Consider the following 22,296-nt stretch of genomic DNA (forward strand, 5'->3'; position numbering starts at 1 on the left):
AAGCTAAATATCACTTTAAAAAATATATAATGAATAGAATTCAGTATTGACATTAAAATTCATTTGTCGTAACTTGTGAAACTGCCTTTTCACACAGGGAAAGCAATGCTGTAAAAACCTCATGCTTAAGTACCTTGCGCGTTCTCAGCATGTACAAATTGCTGCCCTGGGCAAGGACAGTGCCCCTGCTGGGAAGATCCTGGTGGCCCAAGCCAGTCCAGGTCCATGGCCTGCTGGCACCCCCCACGGGCTCCGACACTCAGTGGAGCAGCCCCTGCCTCCCCTCCTGGGCCACCCACACTGCTGTTCTGTGTGGCTCAGCCCCCACCTGAGGCAAAGTCAGTGTCAAGCCTTTGGGAAGCTCAACAACAGCACCTTCCTTACATGAACCAGTTTCATTGTGTTTTCTGTTTCCTTGCCTTTCTTATTAGGGGAAAGAAAAAAAAAATCTTGAAAGCCAAGTCACAGAAACTGCAGTTTTGGAAATCACTTAATTTTCCATAGCTTGCTTTCAAGAAGTGCGAGGGCTGCCTTTTGTTCTTAGATGCTGTAGGGGGGTTGCTGGTTGCTGGTCTGTATGCTCCTGAATATTAATTGATTGGGAGTGCTTGGGTTACACAGTTCCTTGGCTTTATTTGACCCTGATGCCAAGTGCTCCGTGACCCTGCCCTAGCTCTGTAAGATGGACTATTGATACCTGTGTGACTGGTTGGAGCTAAGTGAGACACCATGTGTCTTGGCCAGGGTGTACTCCAGAATGAGACTGCCTTTGATCGGTCCTTGCCTGCCCTTCCTCCGTTGTACGTTCATCTGTCAGACAGGCATTGGCTGAGTGCCTGTTTGTATTAGGAACTGTGCCAGGGAGGGTATGTTTCTGGTCATAGGTGCTTGGTAGCTAGCGGTCAGGCCTCCTGTAACCCAAGGCCCCCATTGCAGGAGAGTGTGGGCTCCCTGGGTTTGCCTTGCTGAGGGAGGGCTGCTGTTCTCCAGTCTCCCTCTTGTCTGAGGCTCCTTCCTCCAAGTCTGTGCTGTACATCAGAGTAACTGTTCACCACAGGGGCTAGTGGCTGCTGGACTGGACAGAGCACATAGAGACCCTACAGAAGGTTCTGTGGGACAGCGGTGATCTAGGTAGTATGAGAGAGCTGGACCCTTTAAGAAAAATGGAGAGGAGAGAACTCCGTGCATGTTATTGAAGTCTTTTTGTTGTTGTTAACAATTTTATTTAATAGGTAGAGTTACAGAGAGATGGAGAGACGGAGAGAGGTCTTCCATCCGCTTGTTCACTCCCCCAATGGCTACAGTGGCCAGAGCTGAGCTGATCTAAAGCCAGGAGCCAGGAGTTTCTTCCGGGTTTATTCTTATGAGTGGAGTGGCTGGGTTATGGACAGAGCCCACGTCACTGTAGGGAGCTGTGGCTCTGAGTGTCTGGAGTCCTTTCACATTCCCATTAGTTGTAATTGCTCTTTATTTTCTCTTAACGATTGGTGTTGTCATTCTAATTTTAGGCTTTGTAGTGGGTGTAAAGAGGTATTTCCTTGTGGTTTTAATTTCCATTTCCCTGACGTGGAATGCTTTTCTAGAGCTTGGGGGCCATTCCTATGTGAATCTAACTTTTGTGAAATGCCTTCAAAATCTTTTGCCTGCATTACTATTCTGAGAAAATATATGTGTAATTAATCTATTCCATTCTACACCATTTTAAAAAACACATACAAATTGGCATGCTAATGCTTTCTAAGTCTACCTAAGATTTATTTATTTATTTGAAAGGCAGAGTTACAGAGAGGGGAGAGAGAGAAAAAGAGCGTGAGCTTTTCCATCTGCTGGTATATTCCCCAAATGGCTGCAATGGCGAGGGCTGGGCCTGGCCAAAGCCAGGAGCCTAGAGTTTCCTCTGGGTCTCCCACGTTAGTAGAGGGGCCCAACCACTTGGGCCATCTTCCCCGGGTGCATAAATAGGGAACTGGATTGGAAGTGGAGCTGCTGAGTCTCAAACCAGAGCCCGTATGGGATGCTGGTGTTGCAGGCAGAGGCTTAACTTGCTACAGTACAACATCAGCCCCCTATTTTTCTTTTCATTTTAAGATTTATTTATTTTATTTGAAAGAATTAGAAAAATCTTCCATCCGCTGTTTCACTGCCCAGAGGGCCACAACAGCCAGGGCTGGAACAGTCTGAAGCCAGGAGCTAGGAGCTTCTTCCAGGTCTCATACCACATGGGTAACAGGGGCACAAGCACTTCGGCCATCTTCTGCTACTTTCCCAGGCCATTAGCAGGCAGCTGGATTGGAAGTGGAGCAGCCAGGACACAAACCAGCACCTGTATGGGATGCCAGCATCGCAAGTGGCAGCTTTACATGCTATACCATAGCACCTGCCTGAGTTGTTCTAAAGAAAAATTACATATTAATGTGGTCAATGGCCTAGACTAGTGACATCCCCTAAGAATTGTTAGGAGGGACTTGAAATACCATTAGTGATAAAGTATTATGCATAAGAATTTTCTACCCATAAAGCATTTATATATTCAAAATACTCATTACAGGAAGTCTTTTATTCACTGCCAGGGAATTTGAAATGATAGACGTTTGCTTCTGTTTCTCTTCCTTTGAAATATTTAGATATAAATGTTAGAATTTTCTCATTAAAGTTCTTGGCTTATGATCCTGGAGGATTGTCTGCCTTGCAGTATTTCTGTGCAACTTCTCCCTCTTGATCAGGAATCCGACTTCCATGGCTGTGATGCAAATGACTGTGGACATGGTAGGGCGCGACTTCTAACATGATGTTTTGTTATAGGAATGTGCTTCCCAGTTTTTATTCCAGACCCTTGTCCCGGTGTGAGATAAGAATTCAAAGTAGAGGCACGTGAAAAGCACAGTAATGAAGGCAACTTTTTTTTTTTTTTTTTGACAGGCAGAGTGGACAGTGAGAGAGAGAGACAGAGAGAAAGGTCTTCCTTTGCCGTTGGTTCACCCTCCAGTGGCCACCGCGGCTGGTGCACCGCGCTGATCCGATGGCAGGAGCCAGGTGCTTCTCCTGGTCTCCCATGCGGGTGCAGGGCCCAAGTTCTTGGGCCATCCTCCACTGCCTTCTCGGGCCACAGCAGAGAGCTGGCCTGGAAGAGGGGCAACCGGGACAGAATCCGGCGCCCCGACCGGGACTAGAACCCGGTGTGCCGGCGCCGCAAGGCGGAGGATTAGCCTAGTGAGCCGCGGCGCCGGCCTTGAAGACAACATGTTTTTAAAGTGAGAAAGTGGGAACTCAGGTGTGAGTATGGACAAGCCCATGAGAGAAGCTGCCTGTGAGAGGGCCAGAGGAGAAGACCTGCATGTGAGAGCATGTGGGAAGGCCGTAACGGGGGAGGGCTCCTTGTCCAGTGGTCAGTCCCCTTCGCGGGGCAGGGGATGCTGCCCTAATGAGTATACAAATGGGATGGGTTACTCATGAGGCCTTCTGAGAGTCTCCACATGCAGCCCTGTGCACACCTGCCCAGCATGGCACTTTCTCCTTCCTGGTCCTGTGGGAGACTCAGGTGCATCATGGGAAAGTGGGTACATTGTTTTGGCATGGAAGAGGGTGGGGTTAAGGTATAGAGCCAGCTTACTTCTTTTTCTTTTTATGACATCACTTTTTAAAAATTTTAATCTTTTAAAAAAATTTATTTATTTATACGAGAGGTAGAGTTACAGAGAGAGGGAGAGATTGAGAAAGATCTTCCATCTGCTGGTTTATTCCCCAGGTAGCCACAATGGCCAGAGCTGGGCCAATCCGAAGCCAAGAGCCAGGAGCTTCCTCTGGGTCTCCCATGGGGGTGCAGGCACCCAAGTGCTGGAGCCATCTTCCACTGCTTTCCCAGGCCATAAGCAGAGAGCTGGATCAGAAGAGGAGCAGCTGGGATAGAAACTGGTGCCCATATAGGACCCTGGCACTGCAGGCGAAAGCCTAGCCCACTATGCCACAGCACTGGACCCATTTTTTTTTTTAAAGATTTATTTATTTATATGAAAGGCAGAGTTACAGAGAGGCAGAGAGAATGAGAGAGAGGTCTTCCTTCCGCTGGTTCACTCCCCAGATGGCTGCAACCGCCGGAGCTGGGCCGATCTGAAGCCAGGAGCCAAGAGCTTCCTCTGGGTCTCCCATGTGGGTGCAGGGGCCCAAGCACTTGGGTCATCCTCTGCTGCTGTCCCAGGTGCATTAGCTTTCTGGTATCTGTTCCTGAAGCAGAGTTTCTTCTCTTGTCCTCTAATGGCAGTCTTGTCTCCATAGCAACCGCTGTAACTTGAGTGCAGGTGTTCTTCAGCTGTTTTTCTGTTTCCATACAAATCAGTTCACCTGTAGAATTGTGGCTGAGTTTTGTTTTACCCTTTGGAGATATATTGTACAAGTCTTTTTAAAAAAAAGATACGTAATTTATCTTTGTACTGCTGTGGGAAGATTACGTATTGATTTCCCTTATTAATTTCCCATCATGGTGTAAGTAAGTCATGTTGTGTGTGATTATCTCCATATTGGTGACTTTTAATTTTCATCACATTTTACTACAGACTGCTGTAGTCTTAGTGACACCCTTAGAATTTCTTCCAGGGCTCCCTGGCCAGCATTTCCACCAGGGGAAGATCTCAAAGGTTACGTTATAAGGAATAACTCCCAGACCATCCCCAGGACACTCTGTCAGTCCTGCCACCTTTGTGTAGAAGTAGCAATGTCTTCACAAGTTTTCCTGCCTCAATTTCAGTATTTTCCATTTTTTTCCAAGTTGACAAGAGGAAATGAGATTACATTATTTTATAATTTTCATTTTTTTAAAGATTTATTTTATTTATTTGAAAGAGTTACAGAAAGAAGTAGATACAGAGAGTCTTCCATCCGATGATTCACTGCCCAGATGGCTGCAATGACTGGAACTGTGCCCCTCTGAAGCCAGGAGCCAGGAGCTTCTTCCAGGTCTCCCACGTGGGTGCAGGAGCCCAAGGACTTGGGCCATCTTCTGCTGCTATCCCAGGCCATAGCAGAGAGCTAGATCGGAAGAGGAGCAGCCGGGACTAGAACTGGTGCCCATATGGGATGCCAGCGCTTCAGGCCAGGGCTTTAACCTGCTGTGCCACAGCGCCAGCCCAATTTTCATTTTTATAATTTAAATAAATTATGTAAATAAAACATGTCTTTTGGTCATCTTTTATATATGACTTAGTTTTCTACTGAATTGTACAATTTTAAGATTTTATAGGACTATTTTTAGTATTTGTATTCTTTGTTATGCATGCTACAGGTATTTTTTCCTTTTGGTTATGTGTAGATTCGCAGAAAATTGCAAAGAAAGATGGTACAGAGTGTTCTGTTCATTCTTCATGCAGTTTTGGTTCCTGGTGGTGGCCTCATTGATTTTTAGCTCCACACAGAATGGTCAGGGTGCCTTAAAGAACAGAAATGTACTTTCTCAGTTCCGAGGCCTGCAAGTCCAAGGCAGGGAGCCCCCTTCTCAGTGTCCTCGTGTGGCCTGTCCTCTGCACTGGGGAGAGCGGACACCCAGTGACACGGGGCTCCACCTGTGTACCCCTCCTTTAACCCGAGTTACCGCCTTCAAGGCCTTGTCTCCTGCAACATCACATTGGGCACCAGGGCCTCCACGGATGAGTTTTGTTCAGTTCATAACATATTGCTGTGGCACATTAAGAAACCAACATTTGTTAGCATCCTGCTCCTCACTTATTTAGATAGCATAGCTTTTCCTTTAACGTCCCTTGTCTGCTCCAAGATTTGGTCTAGGATGCCACCTTGTGTTTAGTTGTCACCCATCTCCTTAGTCACTTAAGGCTGCAGAAGGTCTCCCAATCTTGCCTTGTTTTCATGACCGTCATGGGTTTGCGGAGTGCTGGTCACGTGTTTTGTAGAATGCTCCTCAGCTTGGGTTACTTATCTGATAGTCTCCTGGTACAGGGTTTTGGGGGTTTTGGGCATGAGCGCCACATTGTCTGCTGGGGTGTGTGACATTCACTGGTCCCGCTGGGTTATCAGCATCACTTGGTGAAAGCAGTGCTTACTAGCTTTCTCCTTTGGAAAGTCCATGCTTTTCAGAGGGAAGTATGTTACTTGGAATTCCCGTGTAATGAAGACTTGTCTCTTTTCTATCCAGTTCCTTCCTGACAATAGTATATGTTGATGCATGGTATTTTGCACTTTGGGTTGTAATCTGGTATTATAATTTCTTCAAGATTTATTTTATTCCTTTGAAAGAATGACAAGGAAAAAGGAGAGGGAGAGAGATTGATCTTCCATACACTGATTCACTCCCCCAAATGGCTGCAGCAACCAGGGCTGGGCCAGGTCAAAACCAGAAGCCTGGAACTCTATCCTGGTTTCCCATGTGTGTGTGTGTGCCCCCCCCCCCCCCCAGGCCCTTTCCCACATTAGCAGGGAACTGGCTTTGAAGCAGAGCAGCTGGATCTCTACCTAGTGTTCTGACAGAAGCATGCTGATGTTATAAAAACAGCAGCTTAACCCACTGCACAATGTCAGCTCCTACAATCCAATATCATGTACTTACATATTTTACTTACTTGAAAGAGGAAAAGAGAGTAAGATCTTCCCCCTTCAAATGGCCATAATGGCCAGGATTGGACCAGGCCGAAGCCAGGAGCTGGAACTCCATCTGGGTTTCCCATGTGGGTGGCAGGGACCCAAGCACTTGGGCCATCTGCTGCTGCTTTCCCAGGTGCGTTTGCATTTGCAAGGAGATGGATTGGAAACTGGGCATTCCCCTATGGATGCTGGCATTTGCAAGTGGTGACTTAACTCACTGCACCACAATACCAGCCCGGTGTGTAAATCTTAAATTATGTGTCAGTCAGGATAGGTGAAGATATGTTGTGATGCTGCTTCCAGACTCTTCATGCAATACAACAAGCATATTTTCTGTTCATGACACATACCCATCACTGTTCTTGCAACCCAGGCTGGTGGAACACAGCTACTACCTATGAGTGTATTCAGCTCTTAATTACCTTAATGCATATACTCACACACACATCTATACATAGAGGTATTTGTAATCCTAGGTACTCCCACAGAGTAACTCGGTGAACACCTGCGTATGTCCTGGGTGATAACTAGCGCAGGACCAGGAAATAATACTGCCACAGCTGCGAAGGTCTCCTGTGGTCTGTGTGTGCCCCGAGGTTGTGCTGGAAGCTGGGTCCCCAGTGTGGCAATGTTGAGGGGGGGTGGGATGTTGAGCTGCCTGCAGGAGTGGTGATTCGCGCATTTTCCACGGTTGGCGCACTCAGGAGCCATTGGGAAGCAAGCCCATCCCCCGCCCTGTGCTTTGGCATCTTCTGCAGGAAGCTACTTCCCTTTCTGCTTCTCCGCCGTGGATACAGCTGGGGGTGGGGATGGGGTGAAACCTTGGGTTTTCAGTCTCCAAGACTGAGAGCTAAATATATTTCTGTCTCTCATTTTCCTTTTGACAAAGTGCTTAACCTCGGATACTTTGCTGGAGCAGCTGAAAATGCAGCGACACCCCAGAAGCCAATCCTTGTGCCCTTCCCTGGTCACCACCCCTGTTAGGGATAAATGCCTTTCTGATTCGTGTTGTCATGAATCTGTCTGGTTTTGAAATCTGTACGAGTGGAGTCTTAGTGTGTACCCTTCTTTCTGGCTCCTTCCGCAAAGCGATGTTTGTAAGGGTCGTCCGTGCTGTGTGTGGCCCCAGCCCACTCACGCTGTATGGTGCTCCACTGTAAGACACTACCACACTGTTTCATTCTACGGTTTCTGGATCTTCAGATTATGTTCAGTTTTTGACCACGATGAACAACAATTTTGTATAAGCATTTTTTTTTAAAGATTTTATTTATTTATTTGAGAGATGGAGTTACAGACAGTGAGAGGAGGAGACAGAGAGTGGACTTCCATCCGTTAGTTCACTCCCCAAATGGCCACAACAGCCAAAGCTGTGCTGATCCAAAGCCAGGAGCCAGGAGCTTCTTGCCGGTCTCCCATGCAGGTGCAGGGGCCCAAGCACTTGGGCCATCCTTCATTGCTTTCCCAGGCCATAGCAGAGAGCTGGACTGGAAGAGAGGCAGCCGGGACTAGAACCGGTGCCCATAAGGAATGCCAGCACCGCAGGCAGAGAATTAACCTACAGCACCACGCGCCAGGTCCACTGTATAAGCATTTTTTATACCTTTCTTGGTTTATTTAAGCAATTTCCATTGTATAGAGGCCTAGAAGGAATTACTGACTCATAATTTGACTGTATATGGATGTTTTTCACCTTCTTTGTCACTGAGTCGAAACACTGGTTTTTCTCATATACTAGGTATTGAAATGCCGAGGTCCAGTTTGTATAGTGCTATGCTAAAATCACATGGTTTTAATTACTCTTGGTTTATATTAGGGCAGGTCTCTGAGGCTGATACTTAAAAGTCTGAGGCTTCAAACAAATGACCTGTGTTCAGATTTTTTTTTTTCTTTTTTAAAGAGAATGGAAGAAACTCAGAAAGAGATCTTCCATTCACAGGTTCACTCCCCCAGAAGACCTTAACAACCAGGGCTGGGTCAGGCTGAAGCCAAGAGCCAGGAGCTTCGTCCGAGTCTTCCGTGTGGGTGCAGGGGCCCAAGAATTTGGACCACCTTCTACTGCTTTCCCAGACGATTAGCAGGGAGATAGATCAGAATTGGAAACCAGGACTCAAATCAGCACCCTTTATGGCATGCTGGTGCTCAGGCAGAGGCCTAACCTACTGTACCACAGCACAGGCCCCGACTGCATGGATGTTAATTAAGTTTAATATCTGGCACTAACTCTGAGTAACTGCTGGCCATCACTGTTATTTTAGGGGTTATGTGTCTGCTTTTTTAGATTAGTGGTTTTTTTTTTTTAAAGATTTATTTATTTATTTGAAAGGCAGAGTTACAGAGAGGGATCTTCTATTAGCTGGTTCACTCCCCAAAGGGCTGCAATGGCTGGAGCCCAGCCGATCCGAAGTCAGGAGCCAAGAGCTTCCTTCAGGTCTCCCACGTGGGTGCAGAGACCCACGGACCTGGGCCATGCCTTCCCAGGCCATTAGCAGGGAGCTGGATCGGAAGTGGAATAGCCAGGACTTGAACCAGCGCTCATGTGGGCTGCCAGTGTTGCAGGTAGCAGCTTTACCTGCTACGCCACAGCGCCGGCCCCTAGAGTAGTGTTGTATAAGCATTTCTCCCCAGCTCCCCTTGATGAGAATCTGGTATCTACTGTCTGTGTTCCTGTGGAGCTGAGATGGGGGCCTGTTCCTCGCTCGCTCCCTAGCCGGGGTGGGAGTCCACCTGTCAGCTGCTTGTCCTGCAGTGACTTGCCCACCCTGTGGGAAGCCTTGCATTTCTCCAGTAGCTGTGCTATGACCTGTGAAGTCAGTGCACTTCCAGGGGCAAGTGTGAAGTGCAGAATGCCTGCTGTGTGTCTAGGTCCACGTGGGGTTCTTTAACCTGGGGGGAATATGTTCCAAGACCCTCAGTGGATGCCTGAAACCACACAGCATGCCTGTATGTACTATGTTTTATCTATTCAGGTATAAGTATAACGGATACTCATTTATAAGTTAGGCACGGTAATCTGTCTCTATCATCTGTCATCAGTCCTGCTGGTCCCTCCCTGCATTGTGTCTTTCCCTTTTCTCTCTCTGTTTCCCTCGCATGTCTAGATTTCTCCCTGTATGATAGATAGTAATATTCTCAGAGCCCGGCTGACTCAGGTAACTGAAATTGCAGAGGTTAAGTGACATCATATTGTTGTTCTCGCTGACTCCTACTTATCCTTCTCAGTAATTTAGAACACATACTTCACTGTTTTATGATTAATTATTCCCTAATATCGAGTTGTTATACAGGAACGTGTTTTTCATTTCTCTAACAAACATTTATTAGAGGAGGAGGCAGTGCTTATGTCAGCCCAAAAAAGCTAAAAGAGATCTGCAGGTAAATGAGGCCCTTTAAACGTTTTTAGTAACATTTTAAAACATGTTACAGTGATGATTTTTTGAAGTTTTATTAATTTATTTGAGAGACAGAGTTATGGAGAGACATGAGAGAGAGGTCTTCCATCTAGTGGTTCACTCCCCAAAAGGCCTCAACAGCTGGAGCTGGGCTGATCTGAAGCCAGGAGCCAGGAGCTTCTTACTGGTCTCCCACTCAGGTGTAGGGGCCCAAGCACTTGGGCCATCTTCCAGTGTTTTCGCAGGCCATCAGCAGGGAGCTGGATTTGAAGTGCAGTAGCCAGACACAGATGGCGCCCATGTGGGATGCTGGTGCCGCAGGCAGAGGCTTAGCCTACGATACCACAGTGCCGGCCCCTTTATCAACATTTTAAAATCATGAGGTTTCATTTCCTTGTACTGTGTTATAACAGTCAGTGAGGCAGGGAGGTTAGGTAAGAAGATTTATTACTGTTTTTGAAAATAAAAACATGAAAAGGTGTATACATGAGTTTATGATACGGGGGTACTTCAAAAAGCTGCAGGAAATGGACTTCAAAGTTGATTAAAAGTTTATTGTTGTGAGCATTTTGGGCAGTGGCTACAGTGCTACTTGGGATACCTGCATCTTTTGTGGGAGTGCCTGGGTTCAAGTTCTAGTCCAGCTTGCTGCAAAATGCACACCCTGGGAGGTAGCAGGTAATGGCCAAGTACTTGGATCCCTGTCATCTACCTGGGAGACCAGGATGAAGTTCCTGGCTCCTGGTTTCCTCCTGACTCAGTCCTGGGTATTATGCACATTTGGGGAATGAACAGCCCACCCCAATCCCCACCTTTAAAATAATGATCATTTTTTTAAAGGTTTATTTTATTTTTTTGAAAGGCAGAATTACAGGGAAGCAGAGAGAGAGAGAGTGAGAGGTCTTCTATTCATTGGTTCACTCCCAAGATGGCCACAATGGCTAGAGCAGCACCGATCTGAAGCCAGGAGGCAGGAGCTTCTTCTGCGTCTCCCACATGAGTGCAGGGGCCCAAGGACTTGGGCCATCTTCTACTGCTTTCCCAGGCGATAGCAGAGAGCTGGATTGGAAGTGGAGCAGCTGGGACTCGAACTGGCGCCCATGTGGGAGGCCGGCACTGCAGGCAGTGGCCTTACCCGCTACGCCACAGTGCCGGCCTCCAAATAATGATAATTTTTTAAAAAAAAAAAGAAGATGTTGAGGCCAGTGTGGCACCGAGGATTAAGTTGCTGCTTGTTATAGAGTTATAGCGAGAAGCCAGCATCCCGTATCAGAATGCCAGTTCAAGTCATGGCTGTTCTGCCTTGGATCCAGCTCTGTGCTGATGCACCCGAGAAAGCAGCAGAGGGTAGCCCAAGAGCACTGGGCCCCTGCCACCCATGTGAAAGACCAGGTTGGAGTTCCTGGGTCTTAGCTTCGACCTGGCCCAGTCTTTCATGTTGTCACCATTTGAGGGATAAAGATTTGTCTTGTTTTTCCTATTTCTCTGCCTTTCAAGTAAAAAAACAAATCTTGTGTAGAGAAATTTTGAAGTCCATTATAGTTTTTATTAATTTATTTAAAAAAAAAAGATTTTGTTTATTTGAGAGGTTCCAGACACAGAGGGAGAGACAGAGAGAAAGGTCTTCCATCCACTGGTTCACTCCCCAAATGGCCGAAAAGGCCGGAGCTGGGCCAATCTGAAGCCAGGAGCTGGGAGCTTCTTCCGGGTCTCCCACATGGGTGCAGGGGCCCAAGGACTTGGGTCATCCTCTACTGCTTTCCCAGGCCACAGCAGAGAGCTGGATTGGAAGTGGAGCTGGCATGGCAGCACCGCAGGGAGGCTTAGCCCACTAAGTCACAGTACCAGCTTCAGTGTATAGTTTTTTTTCATAACACACATGTTCCCTGAACTTTTTGAAGCCCCCTCGTAGGATTACAAGATTAATAATGAACATTTAAGGAAAACTATTATAAGCTCTTAATCTAGCTCCAGTTACCCCATGAGCGTCCATCTGCTTAGCCCTCTAGTTCCTATGGTGCTTTATTGCAGTTCTGATGAGAGAGGTGAGAGGTAAGTGGACATCAAAAATACGTGATTTCTTGTCCCTCTTGGCTCTGTGTGATAGTAAAATGTTCCTTAGGGAATTGAACTTCAGAATTGGACTTGGAAACTGCAATTTCATGAGATGTGTAGAAACCAAAAGCAGTCATCAGTCGGTGCCCTTGTGTGAATGTATGCAGCTGCCTGCGACTGCATCCCCCCCCCCCCCATGAGGAGCCAGCTCTGGGGAAACACTGTAAGCCTACAAGTTTCTGTTTCCAGAGCCTCAGAATCTTGAATAGCTACTACATGGTGTAAAATGCAGAAGCTACAGAAAGGCCCCTCTCTTTACACCTTCCTGTTTCCCAGAGACCCACTTCAATGTCACAGAGGCACCCACTGCCAGCAGACTGTGTCTCCTTGCAGAGACTGGCTGTGGAGAGTTTCCTGTACCATGCTTCATGTATATGAAATAAAATAAGATTTTATGTACACACAGGTGAAGGTGGTAGCTCACGGGCTGTCCTGGTGCTCTTTTCAGGTCTCAGTCTTAAACATTTTTGCCAGACCTCCTTCATGCAGTTGCCCTGGGCTTTGGTCCCCCTGCAGGCAGCTGATAGGATAGTTTGCTTTCACTCTCAGCTTCCCTGGCATAGTTTGCCAATTCTTGAATTTTGCCAGTCTGAGGGGAAAAAAAAAAATAATACCCCATATTGCAAGTTGCATTTGTAGTTTTGTAATGACATACCAACGTAGGCAAGCATCTTCTTGTGATGAATTTACAGAATTTTTTCCAGTTCATCTCAATTTGGTTTATGTGGTTATTGCCATAATAAACGTTTTGAAATGTGTATCCATTTATCAATCGGTTCTCTTAAGACTTTTGAATCATTTCTTAGAGAAGCCTTCCCCAGCACTGTGGCACATAGTGGGTTAAGCTGCCTGTCTGCAATGCCCAGCATCCCATATAGACGCTGGTTCATGTCCTGTTTGCCCAGCTTCCCATCCAGCTCCCTGCTCATGTTCCTGGGAAAGCAGCAGAAGATGGCCCAAGTGCTTGGGCTCTTGCCACCGATGTGGGAGACCCGGAGAAGCTCCTGGCTTAGGCCAGCCGGTTGTGGCCAACTGGGGAGTGACCAACGGATGGGAGATCTCTAACCCTTCCTCTCTCTCTAATTCTGACTTAAAAAAAAAAAAAGTCTTGCCCAGTTGAGATTATGAGAGAATTCGTGATTGTGTGTGTGTGTGTGTGAGTTTTGTTTTAAGGGTTTCAAGTCTTTGATCCCTCCTGCATTTTCGGGTAAGGTTAGGAGGGGTGCAGGTTCCTGCTGAGGTACACACCATATGGATTGCACGTACTGCAGTGAGACGGTCAAGTGCAGCTCTCGGGGAAGACTTGTTAACTGTATTAGGTTTTAAGGAGACGTCCTCAGAGAACTGTTGGTTTTCTGTAGAAAACTTGGGGAAATACGGAAAGAAAATGACCACAATTCCAGCACCATAGGAGAGCAGATAACAAAACCTGCGTGACTTAAGTTTCTCGCTTGAGATTAAAATACGAACATGTGTTGAAAATATTTTCAGTAGTTACTTCGAACGGTGTCTCAGAAATCTTGTTTTTAAACCATCGCATGTCTTTGACGAGTTGGAGAGTCGTAGGCCTGCAGGGCCGCCCGGCGCCTCCTCGCCTGCCCGCCGCGGCCCGGCTGCAGCGCCCCCTCGCGGCGGCCGGGGGGGCGGCGCCAGGGCGGGCGTGGCGCGTCACCCTGGGGCTGGTCGGCCGCCAACCCCCTGTCACCACCGAGGGGCTTCGCGAGATGCTCGGACTCCCTGGGTCCCTGGGGGCGCCGGCGGCACCCCGGCGCGGCCCCATGGCCCTGGGCAGGCTGCGGGGCGCAGGGCCACGTTGCGGCCTCTGTTCCCTCAGCGCGCCGCGGCGGGCTGCTGCGAGGAGTCGCGAGCTTCCGGGGTTGCCTCCCCGGGCTGGCCGCTCTCCGTGAGGCCCGGGGGCTCGGCCCTTTAAACTTTGTTTTTTAAACTTGGGGGTGTGGTCGCGGAGCCGCCTCTCTCTGGCCAGTGGCTTGTTCCCGACCCACCCGGCCCTTCCCTCCGCTCCGCCTTCCAGATGCCTGGGAGTCATGAGCCGCGCGGGCGCGGGGCCGCGGCTGCGGGCGGAGGTGATCAAAGGTGAGTGTGCGGGGCTGCCGCGGGGGCCCGGGCGCAAGGTGCCTGAGATCTCAGGCCAGGGCCGCTGCCGCCGCCTCGGGGGGACGCTGGCCGGGGGCTGGGCGCGCTCCCGTGGGTGCTCGGGGACTCCGTGGCCTGGGCCGTGCCGGGTCCCCTCGCGGGACCGGAGGTCGCCGGTGGCTCGGGGCCGGCCACCCACCCGCCGCCGCCGTGCAGTGCAGCGCCGCTGTCGCTGGGTTTAGAGGAAGTGAGGGCGCCCGTTGTGCGAATTGAGTTGCAGACCAAAAAGAAAGGAAGGAAGAAATGTTTAAACCAGGACTCGGGGAAGCGAGCCAGCTGGCGTCCCCGCTCTGCCCACCCGCGGCCGTGCTGAGAGCGAGCGCATGCCGGATTTGGGAGGCTGCGCTGGCTTTGCCCCGGGTTGGAGCCCCACCAGTGTTACTACTGTGAGGTGTTGGTGACTTTCGGGGAGCGGGGGAGGGAAGGGTGTAGCCCCTCCGCTTACCTGCCCATCTTGGCAAACCTCTCTGCAGGCGAGCCCTGTGTGTGCAACACACGCTCCTCTCAGACTCATCCTGCAGAAACCGCGCATTGCTGCTGTTGCAATGATAATTTGCCTAATTGCACGAATCCCCAAGTAGTGAGTCTGAATTCTAAAAAAAGTAGTGGTCCTTCAGAACAGTTGGTTAAACACATAGTTTGTTGTGCTGTGTGCTGGAGCCGTAAGTGGTAATTTTGAAGGGATTTTGAAAGCATTCTTTGTCATTACCTAAAAAGTGGCGCTTTCTCACTGAAACGACTTTCTAGGATGTCTTGGAAAGGTAGCCAAAAGGATCGAGAAGCTAGCCATCCAACGCCGATGCCTGTCAGTCCAGGGGAGCCGGCGTTTTAGGTCAAGTGGTTCCTTCACGAATTAAACCACATCCAACAAGAAAAACCACGTACTACTTCTCAAACGGTGAAACGCAATTTCCCCTTTAAAGATTTGCTCATTTGTTCCCTACCAAAATAGAATATTTTGAAGTTACCCATTACCACCTCTGTCATACAAAACATGCATAGGAAAAGTAAGATTTTGCCTTCATTTTTGAAGAGTTGCATCATAAGTGAAACGTCTTAATAGTCCGAAGGAAGGAACATTGCAATTTTTCCATTTCAGATCGCCTTTGTTTTGCCATTCTCTACAGCAGACCAAAGAGTGCATCAAATGAACATTATTTCAGCATAGATAATGAACTTGAATATGAGAAGTAAGTATTGCTTTTTAAAAGATTGTTGGTAACAGTTTTTATTTTGAAGAGTCTAAATCTAAAGGTATGGTTATAAGTGGAGTAGCCTTGGAAACTTACCTGTTCATTGCTAATTGCAGAATACTTTTAACCTTGGCAAGAAAATAGATCTTTAGGGGAAAAATTAAAATGAGAGAACCTTTCTAAATTTAAACTTTTAGATTTGCTGTTCTGATAACTTACACTGCCATGAGATATAAACATGTCCTAAAGTAAGATTACTGGGCTTTTGGCTAGTGGAAAAGCAAATTTTTGCTTAGAAGTGATTGTCGTGTTAACTGAGGTTAGATTGAGGTGTTAGGGTGGTGCCCTTGTGGGATTTGTTAGTGGGCACTGTTTTCCGGATTGTTTGTTCCACGTAAGGCAGCAGTCCCTTTAAATTGTGTGACTTAATAGCCATTCAGTGTATGCTTTCTTGTCTTAATCTGATCTTGTAGACCCCAAACAGGGCATTTCTATTCAGAGCACAAGAATATACATGTCTGTTTTTATTTTTCATTTTAAAGCTTTTATGCAGATTTTGGACCACTCAATCTGGCAATGGTTTACAGATATTGTTGCAAGATAAATAAGAAATTAAAGGTAAAGTCTCTTTTACTTAAGATTTGACCAAAGTAATCATTGTTCATTAAATCGTGGGGAGAAAAGTAAGGAAAACACACAGTAGTCTGTCCTTCTCTTTGGGGGCTGTCTGTTCTAAGAACTCCAGAGATACATGAAACCACAGGTAGAACCACGCCCTGTATCTCCTGTGAGGGGTCCACCCCCCACGTATAAAAGTACTTCCAAAAGTTTGCAGAAAATGAGATTAAAAGTTAAGCTGTGGTGCAAAGAAAATTTGTAGTCCATCCATATGAGAGGTTTTCAGAACGTTCACAGAAAGTATGTATTATGAAAAACCTAACTGTACATGGATCTCAAAACTTTTTTGCATCAAAGTGAGCCTACATTTGAATTACATTTTCCCACAAACTCTTGAAGTACTCAAAAGAGTACTTCAAGATATAAGAATATACCTATAATAAATTTTAACTTATAAATTAGGCACAGTAAAAGATTTGTTAACAGTAACTAATAATAAAAGAACAATTATAGCAATATACTATAATATTTATTTACTACTTGCAGATTGTTTATTTCTGGAATTTTTCCATTGAATATTTTGGAACCATGGTTAACCTCTGCAAACAGAAACTTAGGAAGTCAAAACCGTGGATAAGGGGGGACTACTGTGTCTTTTTTTTTTTTTTTTTAAGGAAATGCCATATTACCACTGCAGGGATGTTTGGGACATATACATGATGTTTCGTTACTACAGGCGTAGAATAAATGTATATAGAGGTTTTTCAAAAATTGTGGAAAGGCAGAGAGAGAGCGCTCCAAGCTCTTTTGCCTTCCCACATGCAATGGCCAGGGCCCAAAGCTCCCCAGGACCAAAGCTTGGAGCTGGGAACTCAGTCCAGGTCTCCAGTGTGGATGGCAGGAATCCAGCTGTTTGAATCAATTACCACTGCTTCCTAGGGTCTACAGTAAGCAGGAAACTGGAGGCAGCATTGGAACCCAGGTACTCTGATAAGGGAAACAGGCATTCTAACTGGGGTCTTAACTGTTAGTCCAAACACCTACCCCCATTTTCTAGAGTTTTGATTAAATAGTTTAAATTTGAGTTATTTGATTTTCAAATACTTGGAAAGCCAAAGTGGAAATGAAGTGAACCTCTTACTGTGTGACCTGATGGCACCGAAACCTAGCAAGGAACTCTTCCTGGCTGCGGCCTGTGTGCTTTCTGCCTCTGCAGTGACAGGGAGTGCCCACAAACAGCCCCACCCCTGTAAATGAATGCTCTTGCCCCATCAGGGAGCTCCCATGTGACTGTAGTAACTGTGACCTCTCCCGGTGACATTTCATACATGCATATCATGAGGGAGGCGGGGAAACAAGGCAGAGAACATACCACTGAGAGCTATGTGTGCCCGCATGCACACATACACAGGCACACACACACACACACACGCACTTTCACTGATTTGAGTTTAAGATGTGTTTGTGTACTGCTTGCTGGCAGTTCCCAATTAGTCACTGTAGATTCCCTAGTAGAAAATACTGCATTTGGGACGATAACTTGGGGAAGAGGGCAGATACTTTAAAAAAATAAGTTACTGAATTAGAGAGTCAGTCAAACTTGTCTTTAATCAAAAAGTTTAATGCAGTTAACAATGTATGGATCACTTGGCAGGTCCTTTCCTTGAGCATTAAGTCTTAGCCGCTGCACATTCATAGCAGGAGGGACTCTCCTCTAGGACCTCTATTTCCTATCTCTCCTTCCCTTTTTCAGTTGCTGGTGGCAGCTCTTTGGTTTCAGACAGGGCAGAAAGCTAAAAATAATTGCTTCTTCCTGGGACTTTGCTTTGCTTTAATTTTGGAAGGTCCCAGGCCCCACCCCACCCCCTGGAGGGCTCAGCCATCTGTACACTTTTATCCATTGGGTCAGCCAAAAATGTCCTAGCCCTTAAAGACGGAACCCAACAGGTTTTGTTTACTGGAGGACCTGGGAACATGTGGACCAGGCGGCCTGACTGAAGCATGACTTCCTGTTCAGTTAGTAACAGCAGAACGGATGAGAGTTTGAGTGGACAGTGTCTTGTGCTTGTTCTGCTAGATGTCTGGTTGGGTTTCTGTTTTCTTAATGATCTTGGATCTCCTGCTCTGTGTAACAAGTACTGGGAAAGATGTACACATTCCTCATTGAAACAGTGACTTCCAGAAGCCTATAAAGACATGCCTGTTGAGTGGAATATATTCTGCTCCCTCACTCATCCCGGAAAATCGATTTTCACTCAACGGGAGTGAAGCACACGGCCCAGGAAGTGCTAACCGGTCGTGCATTGCTCCACTCATTTTAAAACGCCATACTCTTCATTGGTAAGAGTATAACAGGCATACAGAAGCAAACACAGATCGTGTGAGTACAGCTCTGTGAATCTCTGTAGACTGAATGTCCCTGCGTAAATACCTTGACCCTGACGTCAGGAACAGAGCCTCAGCACCCTGGAAGAGCCCCTTGCACCTCACTTCTCGCCATTACAGCACCCCTGCCCTGGTTACTCACTGTCAGCATCCCTAATATCATGGGTTATTTTTGCCCTGTCCTGTATACCCTTTTATTAATTTAAAGGCTTTTGGAAAAGACCTTTAAAAAAAAAAAGTTGAATAGTAGGAAGAGGAAAGAAAGTTTTCCCTGACCTTGACTGGCTTGTGTCTCCTTCTAGAGGTGGGCTGTGCTTCTAGAATTGTCTATTCCTTCCCCTCCTGCTCTTCAATTACGTTTGTTTTATCCCAGGAGATGGCTTTTGTGGGAAGAAGGGAGATGGTATTTTGGGAGGTGTCGGTGCTAATGTTTTCAAACATCTTGCTGATATGAATACTTAGGTGTAAGACTGGGGATTTGTCTTCATCACGAAGTAAAATTTTGGAAAACTCACAATTAAAAAGAAGATACTAACAGCTGTTTTTTTTGTGCAGTCCATTACAATGCTAAGGAAGAAAATTATTCATTTTACTGGCTCAGATGAGAGAAAACAAGCAAATGCTGCTTTCCTTGTTGGATGCTATATGGTAAGTGCTGAGTTCCTATGTGTTAGTGAAAATGTGCACAGCTGCGGTTCCTTCAGATTTGCGGCTGGAATTTTGAAGTTACTTTTTCTAAGATAATGTCCCGATTTCTTTCCATAAAGTGTATGCCTTGGTTTTTAAAAATGACCAGTTTAGGAAGGTTTATGTTGAGGGGGTTTGGATCTTTCCGTGTTCCAGTTTATTTGGCAATGAGCCTAAAGATGATTTTAAAACAGATCATTTAAAAAATTATGTTATGATCCTTAAAGTTAGCAAAATGATGCCCACAAAGCTGTTTTTATTAACTCCTGATCAGTGCTGTGAGTTGTGAGGATAGGTGACCGGATCAGGACTAATACTGATTAAAGAAAAATTAAGAGTATATCACAAGAGGTATAAATGCTTTGTAACTGAATATAGATAGACAGTTTCTTTCTAACTAAGATCATCTCCTTCGCCTCAGAACATGTCCCTGGGGAACTGAGCAGGTCAGCCGTAGAGGAGAACAGGCACCTCACTGAGGAGGTCACAGGCACAAAACAGGCAGCACTGGCACAAGAGTTAGATTGTTTTTGAAGTCAGGCTTTGTCTACCCTTAGTGGGTTTTAAGAGCCACTTCAGGGTGGATCCCCATCCGTGTGGAAGCCCGCTGTGCTGTGGAGTGGAGGGAGAAGCCGGGGCAGGGGTGTTGCTTCCACTCCCTGCCCCCTACCCTCACCGCAGAGTGAGGGGTGTAGCTGTTACTCTTTGGGTGAGTTCTTTCACTCCTGACCTCCAGTTCCCCACTGGCTCCTGTCATGCCTTCCCCCACTTGAAATTCTGTACTGGTAAACAGTTTGATAATGTGGCGTCTACAACCGTTAGCCCAAAAGTTGTACTTTTGGTTGATACTATTTGAAATTGCTTTGTAATTTCCTTTTTGATGTGTAAGGTGTATCACTAACAGTGACCAAGGCCTTGTTTTGTTTTGGGTGGGGTTGTTTCATTTTCCTGCTTGTACTCACAGAAGTACTCGAGAGATGGGTTTCTGAGAAACCTTCAGGTGTTGTTACTGTCATCCCGGAAAGTGTGAAACCCGGGCAGTGGTTGAGGTCTGTTGAAGTCTCAGTCCTCGCTCACCCAGGCGAGGGAGCGTGTGCACAGGTGTGTGGCTGCTCCACTCTCTCTCTGTGGTTCTTGTGCTTGTGGCTACATCCTTGATAAACATTTTTAAAAGGCAGAAAAGGGTCTGTGCAGTGCCAGGACCCCAGGAAAGACAGCGTATGGTGAGGTGGGTGTTTATTTGGCCAGTCAGCAGGGAGAGGCACCCTGTGACAGCTTCACAGAGCAAGGCATACAGCCAGCAGTCTCATCGTACCCAGAGGATCCCTGGTGTGCATCTTTGAGTCTTGCCTCTGCCTGCCCAGGAGAAAGTCTGGGCAGCTGGGGCAGCTCTAAGACTGGACGCCACTGAGTGGAACTCACACAGCAGACAAGCCCTGCAGGGCTGCTTCCGGCTCAGTCACTTACCTCTGGCAGGTGGTGGAGTCAGAGCCAGGTGTGGTGACTTCACCGTGAAGAACCACTAAGGAGGTGGCTGTGGGGGTGGCGGGAACTCAGAGTTGTCTTAAGAACAAAAGCCAGGGCAGGCGAGGCATTTGGTGCAGGAGTTCCGATGCTGGCTGCTTGGGATGTCCCACCTCCCGTAAAAGTGCTTGGTCCTTCCACTTCCGATCCAGCTCCTGGCTACTGTACGCTCTTGGAGGCAGCAGATGATGGCTCAAGTGCTAGGTCCCTGCCATCCACATAGACCTGGAATGGAGTTCCAGGCTTTGGCCTGGCCCAGCCTCATCTGTTGTGGACATTTGGAGAGTGAACCAGCAGGTGAAAGGTCTCTCTTACTGGCACGCCCCTTCCTACCTCCTCCCCTGCCTTTTGAGTAAATAAATAATTCTTTAAACAAAAAGGGAAATCATTTCTTGTTGCTGTCTTTTTTTAAAAACTGCTAGTGGAGAAACAAAAACCCCTTGATACTTTTGCTGAATGTTTCTTGGCTTATTTGTTCCCAGTTTGGATTCACATTTTGACTGACTCTGTGGTTGCATTTGGCATAGAAGTTTGTTTTTCTATAGTTAATATATTTTAGATTTAGAAAGCCTCCCAGGATCTTACACATTCAGGTCAGTGCTAACTTGATTGGTTAGGAAAATTCCAGGTGAGCTCATGGAGTCATTGACCCTAGCTTTGTACTCTGCTCGTTTCAAAGCTAGATACGATATGATTGGAGTCCAGGACCAGGACTGCGGCCTTTTAGAGCTGCACCCATGCTAGATAAGACAGCCTAAGTATATATATGATAATATAGTAAAACATACATGGGTACCTCAAGAAGTTTGTGGGAAATTAAATTCAAAGATAAGTTTATTGTAGTGCACGATTTTTTGACATCCTCGTGTAGACGTTCATCAGTGGTGTTTGCCATGACCGTTTCCCCTGAAAGCCCCCTCCTATGTCAAGATATAATATAGACGCTTCAGAAGGTCAAAGGGAGGCACAGGCATCCGTGTGGCAGCTGAGGCGCGACCGTGCATGGCTGCACCCCATGTGGGCGTGCCTGGTTTGAGTCCTGCCTCCTCTCCTGACTCCAGCTTCCTGCCGCACGTCAAGTGGTTAGGTCCCTGGCACTCATGTGGGAGACCCGGATCAAGTTCCCTGCTCCAAGACATTTAGGGAGTGAACCAACAGACGGGAGGCCTCTCTTTCTCTTTGCCTCTCAAATAAAATAATTTTTTTAAAAGCCAAAGTGCAGCTTTGATCTGGTTGAAATCTTCTAAATACTGGGATTAAAGATTTGTACAGATGAGTAATAATCCTGTACAAAATTGATGTGCAGGCTTGGTGACCTTTTCTGGTGTTGTTGAGAAATTTTGGAGACAGGCTTTTTAGAGATCGACGTGGCATGGTCATGTTAAGACAAAAGCAGAAGATCTGGAGGAAGAATTGTCAGGGAGGAAATATTCCAAATGGATTCCCTCTGTTTATGTGCCCTTTTAAACTCTGGGCTTCTGAAAGGAGTCTTCTTCCATCTGGCCTCATATGCACAAAAAAGACAATATGGAGTGGGGAGGTGGTGTGAGTTGATCCTTTGAGTCACAGGAATAAAGCATTAGTATTTTTTTTTTTTAATCTTAAAAGAGATTAGGCTTCACCGATACTTAAGGTGCAGATTG

General features: G+C 46.8%; 1 protein-coding gene across 17 annotated transcripts in view; it reads left to right on the forward strand.

Moving 5' to 3' along the window:
- Positions 1 to 22,296, forward strand: part of CDC14B (cell division cycle 14B) — a 107,681-nt gene that overhangs the window by 26,202 nt on the left and 59,183 nt on the right. For 10 of the 17 annotated variants that reach the window (XR_011379078.1, XM_051818489.2, XM_051818502.2 and 7 more), the window contains exons 2-4: positions 15,346 to 15,436; positions 15,982 to 16,057; positions 18,998 to 19,090. Coding sequence is in view for 14 of the 17 variants with exons in the window: in XM_051818489.2 (XP_051674449.2) it covers positions 15,346 to 15,436; positions 15,982 to 16,057; positions 18,998 to 19,090 (260 nt within the window). In the remaining 3 variants the exon portion in view is untranslated. Of the gene's footprint in view, positions 1 to 13,743; positions 14,187 to 15,345; positions 15,437 to 15,981; positions 16,058 to 18,997; positions 19,091 to 22,296 lie in introns of those variants that run through there. The other 7 variants (XR_011379083.1, XR_011379103.1, XM_070049678.1 and 4 more) reach the window with 3 other exon arrangements.

The sequence above is a fragment of the Oryctolagus cuniculus genome, chromosome 1 (genome assembly GCF_964237555.1).
Source record: "Oryctolagus cuniculus chromosome 1, mOryCun1.1, whole genome shotgun sequence".
NCBI lineage: Eukaryota > Metazoa > Chordata > Mammalia > Lagomorpha > Leporidae > Oryctolagus > Oryctolagus cuniculus.